This window comes from Haematobia irritans, chromosome 3 (assembly GCF_050003625.1).
Source record: "Haematobia irritans isolate KBUSLIRL chromosome 3, ASM5000362v1, whole genome shotgun sequence".
Taxonomy (NCBI): Eukaryota; Metazoa; Arthropoda; class Insecta; order Diptera; family Muscidae; genus Haematobia; species Haematobia irritans.
In genome coordinates, this window is record NC_134399.1 from 105,823,896 (window position 1) to 105,836,881 (window position 12,986).

General features: G+C 33.4%; 1 protein-coding gene across 1 annotated transcript in view; it reads left to right on the forward strand.

Moving 5' to 3' along the window:
- Positions 1-1,003: 1,003 nt before the first annotated feature.
- Positions 1,004-12,986, forward strand: part of LOC142228883 (sex peptide receptor-like) — a 99,219-nt gene continuing 87,236 nt past the window's right edge. The window contains exon 1 of the mRNA XM_075299417.1: positions 1,004-2,144. Within this exon, the coding sequence (XP_075155532.1) occupies positions 1,610-2,144 (535 nt within the window). The 5' untranslated portion in view covers positions 1,004-1,609. The remainder of the gene's footprint in view (positions 2,145-12,986) is intronic.

Below are 12,986 nucleotides of genomic sequence, written 5' to 3' on the forward strand. Positions count from 1 at the left end.
TCTATAGAAAATTTTGTTCTAATTTTATTTCTATAGAAAATTTTGTTAAAATTTTATTTCTATAGAAAATTTTGTCAAAATTTTATTTCTATAAAAATTTTTTTGAAAATTTTATTTCTATTGAAAATTTTGTTAAAATTTTATTTCTATAGAAAATTTTGTCAAAATTTTTTGTCTATAGAAAATTTTGTCAAACTGAATTATATACGTATTTGATCGATCTTTTTTGATTTAATATATATGGACTTACATACAATTTAGAAGACGGTGGAAGTTTTAAGATACCTTGCCATCGGCAAGCGTTACCGCAACTTAAGTAATTCGTTTGTGGGTGCCAGAGTTTAGAAGAAGTTTCTACGCAATCCATGGTGGAGGGTACATAAGCTTCGGCCTGGCCGAACTTACGGCCGTATATACTTGTTTTTGTTTAATATATACCCCGTATGGACTAACTTACAATTGAGAACACGGTGTTAAGAAGTTTTACTACACCTTGCCATCGGCAAGTGTTACCGCAACCCAAGTAATTCGATTGTGGTTGACAGTCCTTAGTAAAAGTTTGTATACAATCCATGGTGGAGGGTGCATAAGATTCGGCCTGGCCGAACTTACGGCCGTATATACTTGTTTTAACTATATTATAGCATCTTGGTCCATTTTGGTTTTTGGTTGTCAGGGAGTCTTTTCATTTTTTTTATTGTTTGAGGGAACTGATGAGACCATATCGGTCTCTGATTTCGAGCCGCAAATTGGCATGTGTTAAATATCAAACATTTTTTTTCGTTCGGTCAAACTCACCACAGTTTTTATCTGTTTCTTCCACTTTACATTTTTATTCACGGCGTTTAATTAAATTACCTATCAATTTCCATATATTTCCTCGATTTTATTTGATTTTATGTAATGTAATCACATTTGTTTTCCCATCACTCAAGACTACGAAACTCATCTAATTTAATTTGCATTATCTTTCAGATTGAAAAATTTTTCCGAGAAATATCACACAAGCACTTAAGCACTGAAATGAAACTCTACCTGGAATAGTAATCCCCTTAATGAGAAATAAACCATGAATTTTGCAAAATAATCCAGAATGAAGAATTGATTGAAAAAAGGACATAAGAAGGAGGAAAAACAAAAAATAAAAGGAAAATCGACTAATTCAATTTGTAAATGAATCAAGAATCCTCAGAAGCTTAAAATACCTATGTGAATACAAATGCAAACATATTGATATTGAGAATTTAAAACCGCTGACGAGAGAACATATGAATGGAGATTTCCAAAAAAAAAAAAAAAATAATAATTCACATATTCCTACAAAAAATATTGGAAATAATGGCACAACAATAGAGGACTAACTCCAATGGTATTTAACAATTTTTAATTAAAGAAACCCTAGAAATTTTCCCCAAATTCAATACCCACTCAATTTCAAAATATTACGGAATGGTAACTGCAGAATTACGGAATTTTATTGAATCCAAATGATGGCTAGTAATAATTTCCACAAGATTATGTCCATGAGTGGCCTATCAAATCCCTTCACATTATGAATAATCTATAACAGACGCTAATTAACGTTGTTACCGAATCAGTTGCTGCAGTTATGGCTCCCACCATAATGGACAATACGAGTCCAACTAATACCAATAATAGTCCGCTTTATCGAAATGGACTTTCTCCCACAAATGCCACCTCACATCCTCACAACACTAATCACACTCCACTCAACTTATATGACATCTCTGCGGCAGGCCTAATGTATTGGAGTGGTGATGGCGGTGGCCGCAGTAGCGATGGCTCAGAAGCTAGTCAACTTAATCCGGACAATTCAATTATTCGCGATGGCAGTAGCGAGGTTATCATCAATAGTGTTAGCAATTCATTGGAGTATTTCAATTCGTCGTACTATCCACATTTGGTAAATGACTCGGATTTTTATCTACCCTGTATGGACAGAGATCTTGTCTCGAATCAATCCTATTTCAATTTAACATGTGAAACACAAATCGAGTATGTCCTACCGTTGTATGGTTACATTATGCCCTTCCTGTTAGTACTCACCGTGGTGTTCAACTCTCTGATTGTCCTGATACTGAGTAAGAAGAATATGTCAACACCAACCAATTTCGTACTCATGGGTAAGTAGAAGCAAGAAAAGTCAAAGTAATAGGATTAGTTTGAATATTTTAGTGGTCACGGAAGGACCATAAGAACCATAATTGTACCAGGATACTAAACCAGAAATGGGGACATAATAAAAAATTTCACTGTTGAGTGAAAGTGATATATAAAATTAGTATGAATATTATATGCGGTTAGGAGAATTTTTACATCAACACAATAATGTTGCCAGATTGTTGTGTTGAAAGTAAGAATTTTTCTTTCTCTATCAGAATGACAAACCAAACAAGTATATACGGCCGAATTTCAACCGAATCGGATGAAATTTACTTCCCCAAAAGGCTCCAGAGGTCAAATCTGCATGGTATTTAGTGTCCATATACTAAGACAACATAAGTGACCATATACTAAGACAACATACAAAATTTCAATTGAATTGGATTTTCTCCTCCCAGAGGCTCCGATGGTGAAATCTAGGGATCGGTTTATATAGTGGCTATATATAATTATGGACCGATATGGTTGTTAGAGACAATATACTTAAACCATGTAGCAAATTTCAACCGGATCGGATGAAATTTGTTTCTCTAAGAGGCTCCTGGATCCGTTTATATGGGGCCAATATATACTCGTAATTATAGACCGATTTGGACCAATTTTTTCACGGGTGTTAGAAGCCATATATAAACACCACGTACCGAATTTCATCCGGATCGGATGAGATTTGCTCCTCCAAGAGGATCCGCAAGCAAGCAATATCTGGAGATCGGTTTATATAGGGCTATGTATAATTATGGACCTATATGGACCAATTTTAGCGTGAATGTTGGGGATCATATACTAAGACCAAATTTTAACCGGATCGGATGAAATTTTTTTCTCTAAGAGCCTCCGCAAGCCAAATCTGGGGATCGGTTTATATGGGAGCTACATATAATTATAGACCGATGTGGACCAATTTTTCATGGTTGTTAGAGACCATATATAGAGACCAAGTATATAGAGACCATGTACCAAATTGCTGCCGGATCGGTTGAAATATGCTTCTCTTAGAGGCTCCGCAAGCCAAATCTTAGGATCCGTTTATATGGGGGCTATACGTAAAAGTGGACCGATGTGGACCAATTTTTGCATGATTGTTAGAGACCATATACCAACTCCAAAATTTTCTATAGAAATAAAATTTTAACAAAATTTACTATAGAAATAAAATTTTGACAAAATTTTCTATAGAAATAAAGTTTTGACAAAATTTTCTAAGGAAATAAAATGTTACCAAAATTTTCTATAGAAAAAAGTCTTAATAAAATTTTCTACAGAAATAAAGTTTTGACAAAATTATCTATAGAAATAAAATTTTGACAAATTTTTCTATAGAAATAATATAGAAAATATAGAAATAAAATTTTGACAAAATTTTCTATAGAAATAGTATACAAAAAATAGAAATAAAATTTTGACAAAATTTTATATAGAAATAAAATGTTACCAAAATTTTCTATAGAAATAAAATTTTGACAAATTTTTCTATAGAAATAAAATTTTGACAAATTTTTCTATAGAAATAAAATGTTACCAAAATTTTCTATAGAAATAACATTTTGACAAAATTTTCTATAGAAATAAAGTTTTGACAAAATTTTCTGTAGAAATAAAATTTGGACAAATTTTTCTAAAGAAATAAAATGTTACCAAAATTGTCTATAGAAATAAAAGGTTGATAAAATTTTCTATAGAAATACAATTTTGATATCTTTTCTATAGAAATAAATTTTTGACAAAATTTTCTATAGAAATAAAATTTTGACAAAATGTTCTATAGAAATAAAATTTTGTCAAAATTTTCTATAGAAATAACATTTTGACAAAATTTTCTATAGAAATAAAATTTTGGTAGATTATGTTTGGCGATATGGACCAATTTGTGTGTGATTGGCGATCGGCTATATATAACTATAGACCGATATGGACCAAATTTTGCATGGCTGCTAGCGGTCATATATTTTGAAAACATTTTCTATAGAAATTAAATTTTGACAAAATTTTCTATAGAAATAGAATTTTGACAAAATTTTCTATAGGAATAAAATTTTAACAAAATTTTCTATAGAAATAAAATTTTGACAAAATTTTCTATAGAAATAAAATTTTGACAAAATTTTCTATAGAAATAAAATTTTGCCAAAATTTTCTATAAAAATAAAATTTTGACAAAATTTTCTATAATAATAAACTGTTGACAAAATTTTCTATTGAAATAAAATTTTGACAACATTTTCTATAGAAATAACATTTTGACAAAATTTTCTATAGCAATAACATTTTGACACAATTTTCTATAGAAAAAAATTTGACAATATTTTCTATGAAATAAAATTTAACACAATTTTCTTCAGAAATAAAATTGTGATAAAATTTTCTATAAAAATAAAATTTTGACAAAATTTTCTAAGGAAATAAAAAGTTACCAACATTTTCTATAGAAATAAAATGTTGAAAAAAATTTCTATAGAAATAAATAATTTTTTTTTTTAATTTTTTCATCCAAATGAGCTTCCAAGCCGCAACTTCTAAAGCAATGCAAACGATGGAGTACTTCCGTCCTATGATAAGCTCGTGTAAAATCCATTGGAGATGATCGAAGATTACACTACTTCCGGATCACACGTTGGGGATCTTTTTTTGTTGGGTCTATGAAAAAATATATTAACATGAAGCCAAAGATTTCCATCATTTTTCATCAGCCTCGAGTCCCACTCCGACCCTAGAATCAACTTTAGATAATGTAACTAAATCCAATAACCCTATGTTACATTTAATAACACTGCATTTGTAGTTTTATGCAAAAAAAAATTAAATTGTTTTATGGAAAAAATGAACTGTCTCGTGGAAAAATTTAACTAATTTTTCTCATATTTTCTTGATGTTTTTCAATTCATGCTATTAGAATTTCAACTTATTCCTTTGCATAGAATATTAAGTTTCATTGCATCCATTAATTCAGTCCGGAAGGAAAACATTCGGGTTCCATCTTACGTTCGCATCACAAGGGTGTTTGAAAATCTTCTTAGCGTTATTTTATATACTTGGAAAAATGTGTATACCAGTGCACACATTGGCATGGTGGAAATTTGAATATGTTTTTATACTGAGTAGTTGAAAAAGAATTTTTGGTAAATCTCAACTCATTTTTATACCCTTTACCATAGGGTGGGAGGTATATTAACTTTGTCATTCCGTTTGTAACACGTCGAAATTCTGAGTCGATCTAGTGATGTTTGTCCGTCCGTCCGTCTGTTGAAATCCCGCCAACTACCGACTTGAAACTTGGCACAAGTAGTTGTTATCGATGTCGAATGGTATTGCAAATGGCCAATATAGGTCCATATAAACGAACCCCCGATTTGGCTTGCCGAGCCTCTTAGAGAAAAAAATTTCATCCTATGCGATTGAGATTTGGTACGTGGAGTTTGTATATGATCCCTAACAATTGTTCCACATCGGTCCACAATTATATATAGGCCCCATAAAAACCGATCCCCAAATTTGACCTCCGGATCCTCTTGGAGGAGCAAATTTCATTCGATTCTATTACAATTTCGTACGTTGAGCTAGAATGTGGCCTCTAACAACCATACATAACATATGGGAGCTATATCTAAATCTGAAACGATTTCAACCAAATTCGGTATGCACATTTATAATGTTGGTTTACTCCTCGTGCAAAAATGTACGTAACTCAGGATAAAACTTTGGCCAGCCCCAGTTTTATAGGAGTTTAAATCGGGCGAAAGATATATATTGGAGCTATATCTAAATCTGAACCGATTTCAACCAATTTCGGTGCGCATATTTATAATGTCATGTCATGTCAACTCCCTGTGCAAAAATTGGTAAATATAGCGATATATCGGTCCATAAACGATTGATTCATATCGGTTCGTAATTATTTATAGACTCCCCTGTATTTACCGGCCAAGAACTGAATTATATAGGTATGTAATATGCGTTGGTTGTCTAACAGATACGGACTAACATACAATTTAAAAGACAATTTTAAGGAGGTTTAATATACCTTGTCATCGGTTACTGTTACCACAACCTAAGTAATTCGATTGTGGGTGACAGTCTTTAGTAGAATTTTCAACGCAATCGATGGTGGAGGGCACATAAGATGCGGTCCGACCAAACTTACGGCCGTAAGTTTTTTTTTTAATTTTTTTTAGGATTGGGGAATATTAACTTTGTCATTCCGTTTGTAACACATCGAAATATTGCTCTAAGACCCCATAAAGTATATATATTCTGGGTCGTGGTGATATTCTGAGTCGATCTAAGCATGTCCGTCCGTCTGTCCGTCTGTTGAAATCACGCTAACTTCCGAACGAAACAAGCTATCGACTTGAAACTTCGCACAAGTAGTTGTTATTTATGTAGGTCGGGCGGTATTGTAAATGGGACATATCGGAACACTTTTACGTATAGCCCCCATATAAACGGGCCTCTCAGATTTGATTAGCAGAGCCTATAAGAGAAGCATATTTCATCCGATCTGGCTAAAATTTGGTGCATGGTGTTGGTATATGGTATCTAACAACCATGCAAAAATTGGTCCATATCGGTCAATAATTATATATAGCCCTCATATAAACCGATTCCCCGATTTGGCTTGCGGAGCCTCAAAGAGAAGCAAATTTCATCCGATTCGTGTGAAATTGGGTACATGATGTTGGTATATGGTTCTTAAGAACCTTGCAAAAATTGGTCCACATCGGTCCATAATTATATATTGCCCCCATATAAACCGATCCCCAGATTTGGCTTGCGGAGCCTCAAAGAGAATTTCATCCGATACGGCTGAAATATGGTACATGGTGTTGGTATATAGTCTCTAACAACCATGCAAAAATTAGTCCAGATCGGTTCATAATTATATAAAGCCACCATATAAACCGATCCCCCGATTTGGCTTGCGGAGCCTCAAAGAAAAGCAAATTTCATCTAATCCGGCTGAAATTTAGTACATGGTGTTGGTATATGGTTCTTAACAACCTTGCAAAAACTGGTCCACATCGGTCCATAATAATATATAGCCCCCATATAAACCGATCCCCAGATTTGGCTTGCGGAACCTCAAAGAGAAGCAAATTTCATCCGATCCGGCTGAAATTTGATACATGGTGTTGGTATATGGTCTCTAACAACCATGCAGAAATTGGTCCACATCGGTCCATAAATATATATAGCTCCCATATAAACCGATCCCCAGATTTGGCTTGCGGAGCCTCAAAGAGAAGCAAATTTCATCCGTTCTTGCTGAAATTTGGTAAATGGTGTTGGTATATAGTTTCTAACAACCATGCAAAAATTAGTCCAGATCGGTTCATAATTATATATAGCAACCATATAAACCGATCCCCAGTTTTGACCTCCCGATCCTCATGGCTGAGCAAAATTCATCCGATTCGGTTGAAATTTGGTACGTGGTGTTAGTATATGGTCTCTAACAACCGTGCAGGAATTGGTCCATATCGGTCTATAATTAAATGTAGCCCCCATATAAACCGATCCCCAGATTTGACCTCCGGAGCCCCTTGGAAGAGCAAAATTCACCCGATCCGGTTGAAATTTGGTACCGGTCTTAATTATATACAACCATACCGATCTTAATTATATATAACCCCCATTTACCGATGCCTAGATTTGACCTCCGGTCCGGAGGGATGAATTTTGCTCCTCCAAGAGGTCCTCTTGGAGGAGCAAAATTCATCCCATCCGGTTGAAATTTGGTACGTGGTAAAAGTTAGTACATTTCGCTAGTATATGGCCGCTAACAACCATACCAAAATTGGTCCATATCGGTCTATAGTTACTCAGCAAAAAAAGCGTCGACAAAAAAGAAATAAAAATGTTCCTTTTGGATCCGCAAGTGGTGCAAAATTGACGCAGAAGCGATGAATTTAACATGGGCTTGTCATAGGACGGAAGTCCTCCATTTCAACAGCCGGTGTACTGGATTTGCATCACTTCTTGAAGTGTGATCCGAATTCTATGTTTTGGTTGTAAATTAAAAAATTCTGTGATATTTTGTCAAATAAATAAGTTTTATAATTTTTTATAATTATTAATGGATTCTAACGCTTGTCGGAAACATTTGACCTCAAATATTTTTAAAAATGCACAATTTTTTCAGATTGGATTTAGCATTTTTTTTCGACAAAATTTAAATGATTTGTACCATTTTATGAATTCTTATTCTGTTTTTAACCTATTTGAGACAAAAAAAAACTTAAAATTACCTATTAAAAGTATTAAAAGACCAAGTTATAAAAAATTTAATTAAAAGAACTTTCTGGGTAGATAAAATAAAGAACATCATTGGAAATGCATCTTCTGGAAGTGCTTTTAAAGTTGTGCCTTTGGAAGAACTTCCAAATTTTTTTGCTGGGTATATATAGCCGATCCCCAAAAATAATCTACCAAAATTTTATTTCTATAGACAATTTAGTCAAAATTTTATTACTATAGAAAATTTTGTCAAAATTTTATTACTATAGAAAATTTTGTCAACATTTTATTTCTATAGAAAATTTTATTTCTATAGACAATTTAGTCAAAATTTTATTTCTACTGAAAATTTTGTTAAAATTTTATTTCTATAGAAAATTTTGCCAAATTTTATTTCTATAGAAAATTTTGTTAAAATTTTATTACAATACAAAATTTTTTCAAGATTTTATTTCTATAGAAATTTTGTCAAAGTTTTATTGCTATAGAAAATTTATGTCAAAATTTTATTTCTATAGAAAATTTTGTTAAAATTTTTTTACAATACAAAATTTTGTCAAAATTTTATTACTATAGAAAAAGTTGTCAAAATTTTATTTCTATAGAAAGTTTTGTCAACATTTTATTTCTATAGAAAATTTGGTCAACATTTTATTTCTATAGAAAATTTGGTCAAAATTTTATTTTTATAAAAAATTTTATTACAATACAAAATTTTGTCAAGATTTGATTTCTATAGAAAATTTTGTCAAAATTTTATTGCTATAGAAAATTTTGTCAAAATTTTATTTCTATAGAAAATTTTGTCAAAATTTAATTACAATACAAAATTTTGCCAAGATTTGATTTTTATAGAAAGTTTTGTCAAAATTTTATTGCTATAGAAAGTTTTGTCAAAATTTTATTTCTATAGAAAATTTTGTCAAACTCAATTATATACGTATTTAATAGCTCTTTTTTATACCCTCCATAATAGGATGGGGGTATATTAACTTTGTCATTCCGTTTGTAACACATCGAAATATTGCTCTAAGACCCCATAAAGTATATATATTCTGGGTTGTGGTGAAATTCTGAGTCGATCTAAGCGTGTCCGTCCGTCCGCCCGTCCGTCTTTTGAAATCACGCTAACTTCCGAACGAAACAAGCTATCGACTTGAAACTTGGCACAAGTAGTTGTTATCGATGTAGGTCGGATAGTATTGAAAATGGGCCATATCGGTCCACTTTTACGTATAGCCCCCATATAAAGGGACCCTCAGATTTGGCTTGTGGAGCCTCTAAAAGAAGCATATTTCATCCGATCCGGCTGAAATTTGGTATATGGTGTTGGTATATGGTCTTTAACAACCATGCAAAAATTGGTTCACATCGGTCAATAATTATATATAGCCCCCATATAAACCGATCCCCAGATTTGGCTAGTGGAGCCTCTAAGAGAAGCATATTTCATCCGATCTGGCTGAAATTTGGTACATGGTGTTGGTATATGGTCTCTAACAATCATGCAAAAATTGGTCCACATTGGTCCATAATTATATAAAGGCCCCATATAAACCGATCCCCAGATTTTGGCTTGCGGAGCCTCAAAGAGAAGCAAATTTCATCCGATCCGGCTGAAATTTGATACATGATGTTGATATATGGTCTCTAACAACCGTGCAAAAATTGGTCCACATCGGTCCATAATTATATATAGCGCCCATATAAACCGATCCCCAGATTTGGGTTGCGGAGCCTCAAAGAGAAGCAAATTTTATCCGATCCGCCTGAAATTTGGTACATTAAATTGGTATATGGTCTCTAACAACCGTGCAAAAATTGGCCCACATCGGTTCATAATTATATATAGCCCCCATATAAACCGATCCCCAGATTTGGCTTGCGGAGCCTCAAAGAGAAGCAAATTTTATCCGATGCGCCTGAAATTTGGTACATGATATTGGTATATTGTCTCTAACAACCGTGCAAAAATTGGTCCACATCGGTTCATAATTATATATAGCCCCCATATAAACCGATCCCCAGATTTGGCTTGCGAAGTCTCCAAGAGAAGCAAATTTCATCCAATCCGGTTGTAATTTGGAACATGGTCCATATCGGTCCATAATTATATATAGCCCCCATATAAACCGATCCCCAGATTTGGCTTGCGGAGCCTAAAAGAGAAGCAAATTTCATCCGATCGGGCTGAAATTTGGTACATGATGTTGGTATATGGTCTCTAACAACCATGCAAAAATTGGTTCCCATCGGTCCATAATTATATATAGCCCCCATATAAACCGATCCCCAGATTTGGCTAGTGGATCCTCTAAGAGAAGCATATTTCATCCGATCTGGCTGAAATTTGGTACATGGTGTTGGTATATGGTCTCTAACAATCATGCAAAAATTGGTCCACATTGGTCCATAATTATATAAAGGCCCCATATAAACCGATCCCCAGATTTTGGCTTGCGGAGCCTCAAAGAGAAGCAAATTTCATCCGATCCGGCTAAAATTTGATACATGATGTTGATATATGGTATCTAACAACCGTGCAAAAATTGGTCCTCATCGGTCCATAATTATATATAGCGCCCATATAAACCGATCCCCAGATTTGGGTTGCGGAGCCTCAAAGAGAAGCAAATTTTATCCGATCCGCCTGAAATTTGGTACATGAAATTGGTATATGGTCTCTAACAACCGTGCAAAAATTGGTCCACATCGGTTCATAATTATATATAGCCCCCATATAAACCGATCCCCAGATTTGGCTTGCGGAGCCTCAAAGAGAAGCAAATTTTATCCGATGCGCCTGAAATTTGGTACATGATATTGGTATATGGTCTCTAACAACCGTGCAAAAATTGGTCCACATCGGTTCATAATTATATATAGCCCCCATATAAACCGATCCCCAGATTTGGCTTGCGAAGTCTCCAAGAGAAGCAAATTTCATCCAATCCGGTTGTAATTTGGAACATGGTCCATATCGGTCCATAATTATATATAGCCCCCATATAAAACGTTCTCCAGATTTGACCTCCGGAGCCTCTTGGAGGAGCAAAATTCATCCGATCCGGGTCAAATTAGGAACGTGGTGTTAGTATATGGTCGCTAACAACCATACCAAAATTGGTCCAATCACACAAAAATTGGCCCATATCGGTTCATAATCATGGTTGCCACTAGAGCCAAAAATAATCTACCAAAATTTTATTTCTATAGAAAATGTTGTCAAAATTTTATTTCTAGAGAAAATTTTGTTAAAATTTTATTCGGTTCATAATAAAATTTTCATCATTGTCAAAATTTTATTTCTATAGAAAATTTTGTCAAAATTTTATTGCTATAGAAAATTTTGTTCAAATTTTATTCGGTTCATAATCATGGTTGCCACTAGAGCCAAAAATAATCGACCAAGATTTTATTTCTATAGAAAATTTTGTCAAATGTTTATTTCTATAGAAAATTTTGTTAAAATTTTATTTCTGTAGAAATTTTTGTCAAAATTTTCTTTCTATAGAAAATGTTGTCAAAATTTTTATTTCTATAGAAAATTTTGTGAAAATTTTATTTCCATAGAAAATTTTTTAATATTTTCTTTCTGTAGAAAATTTTGTCAAAATTTTATGTCTACTTTGTCAAACTGAATTATATACGTATTGGATCGATCTTTTTTGATTTAATATATACCACGTATGGACTTACATACAATTTAGAAGATGGTGTTAGCAGGTTTTAAGATACTTTGCCATCGGCAAGCGTTACCGCAACTTAAGTAATTCGATTGTGGATGACAGTGTTTAGAAGAAGTTTCTACGCAATCCGTGATGGAGGGTACATAAGCTTCGGCCTGGCCGAACTTACGGCCGTATATACTTGTTTTTGTTTAATATAAGTATGGACTAACTTACGGTGTTAAGAAATTTTAAGATTTCTTGCCATCGGCAAGTGTTACCGCAACCCAAGCAATTCGATTGTGGATGACAGTCTTTAGTACAAGTGTCTATGCAATTCATGGTGGAGGGTACATAAGATTCGGCCTGGCCGAACTTACGGCCGAATATACCTAATTCTATTAGTTATATATTTGTTTTAATTATCGACAGTATGTTTTTATTGAATACTTACTATGCAGATATTCTATCAAACCAATTACGATTTGAATTCTCTTACACAACAAAGTTTGCTCAAATCTTTCAATATTCATGAAGCTTGTATCAACAGTACAGCTGAATAAACCATCGAATGCGCAGAAGGGGACAATAAGATTATATCGTAGGAGTAACAAGATGACAATAACGACAATGATTTTTAGTTCTTTGGTTTGCCCTACTTTAAGTTAACTGGGGGGAAGCAAAGACAAAGGGCATTTGCCACACAAAATGTTTTGAGGGTGAATAAAACGCTCCAACAAAGTTAAAGTACTACAGGGTCCTACAATCGATGGCGAAATTCAAGAGTGGGGGGGGGTGGGGCAAATCAAATTCTCTTTTTTTTTGGATTATTCTATTCATTCTTGATAGAGAAGATTTATTTTTTTTGTTTGGTTTGTTTCGAAAAAGTTTTCTTGCTTTCCT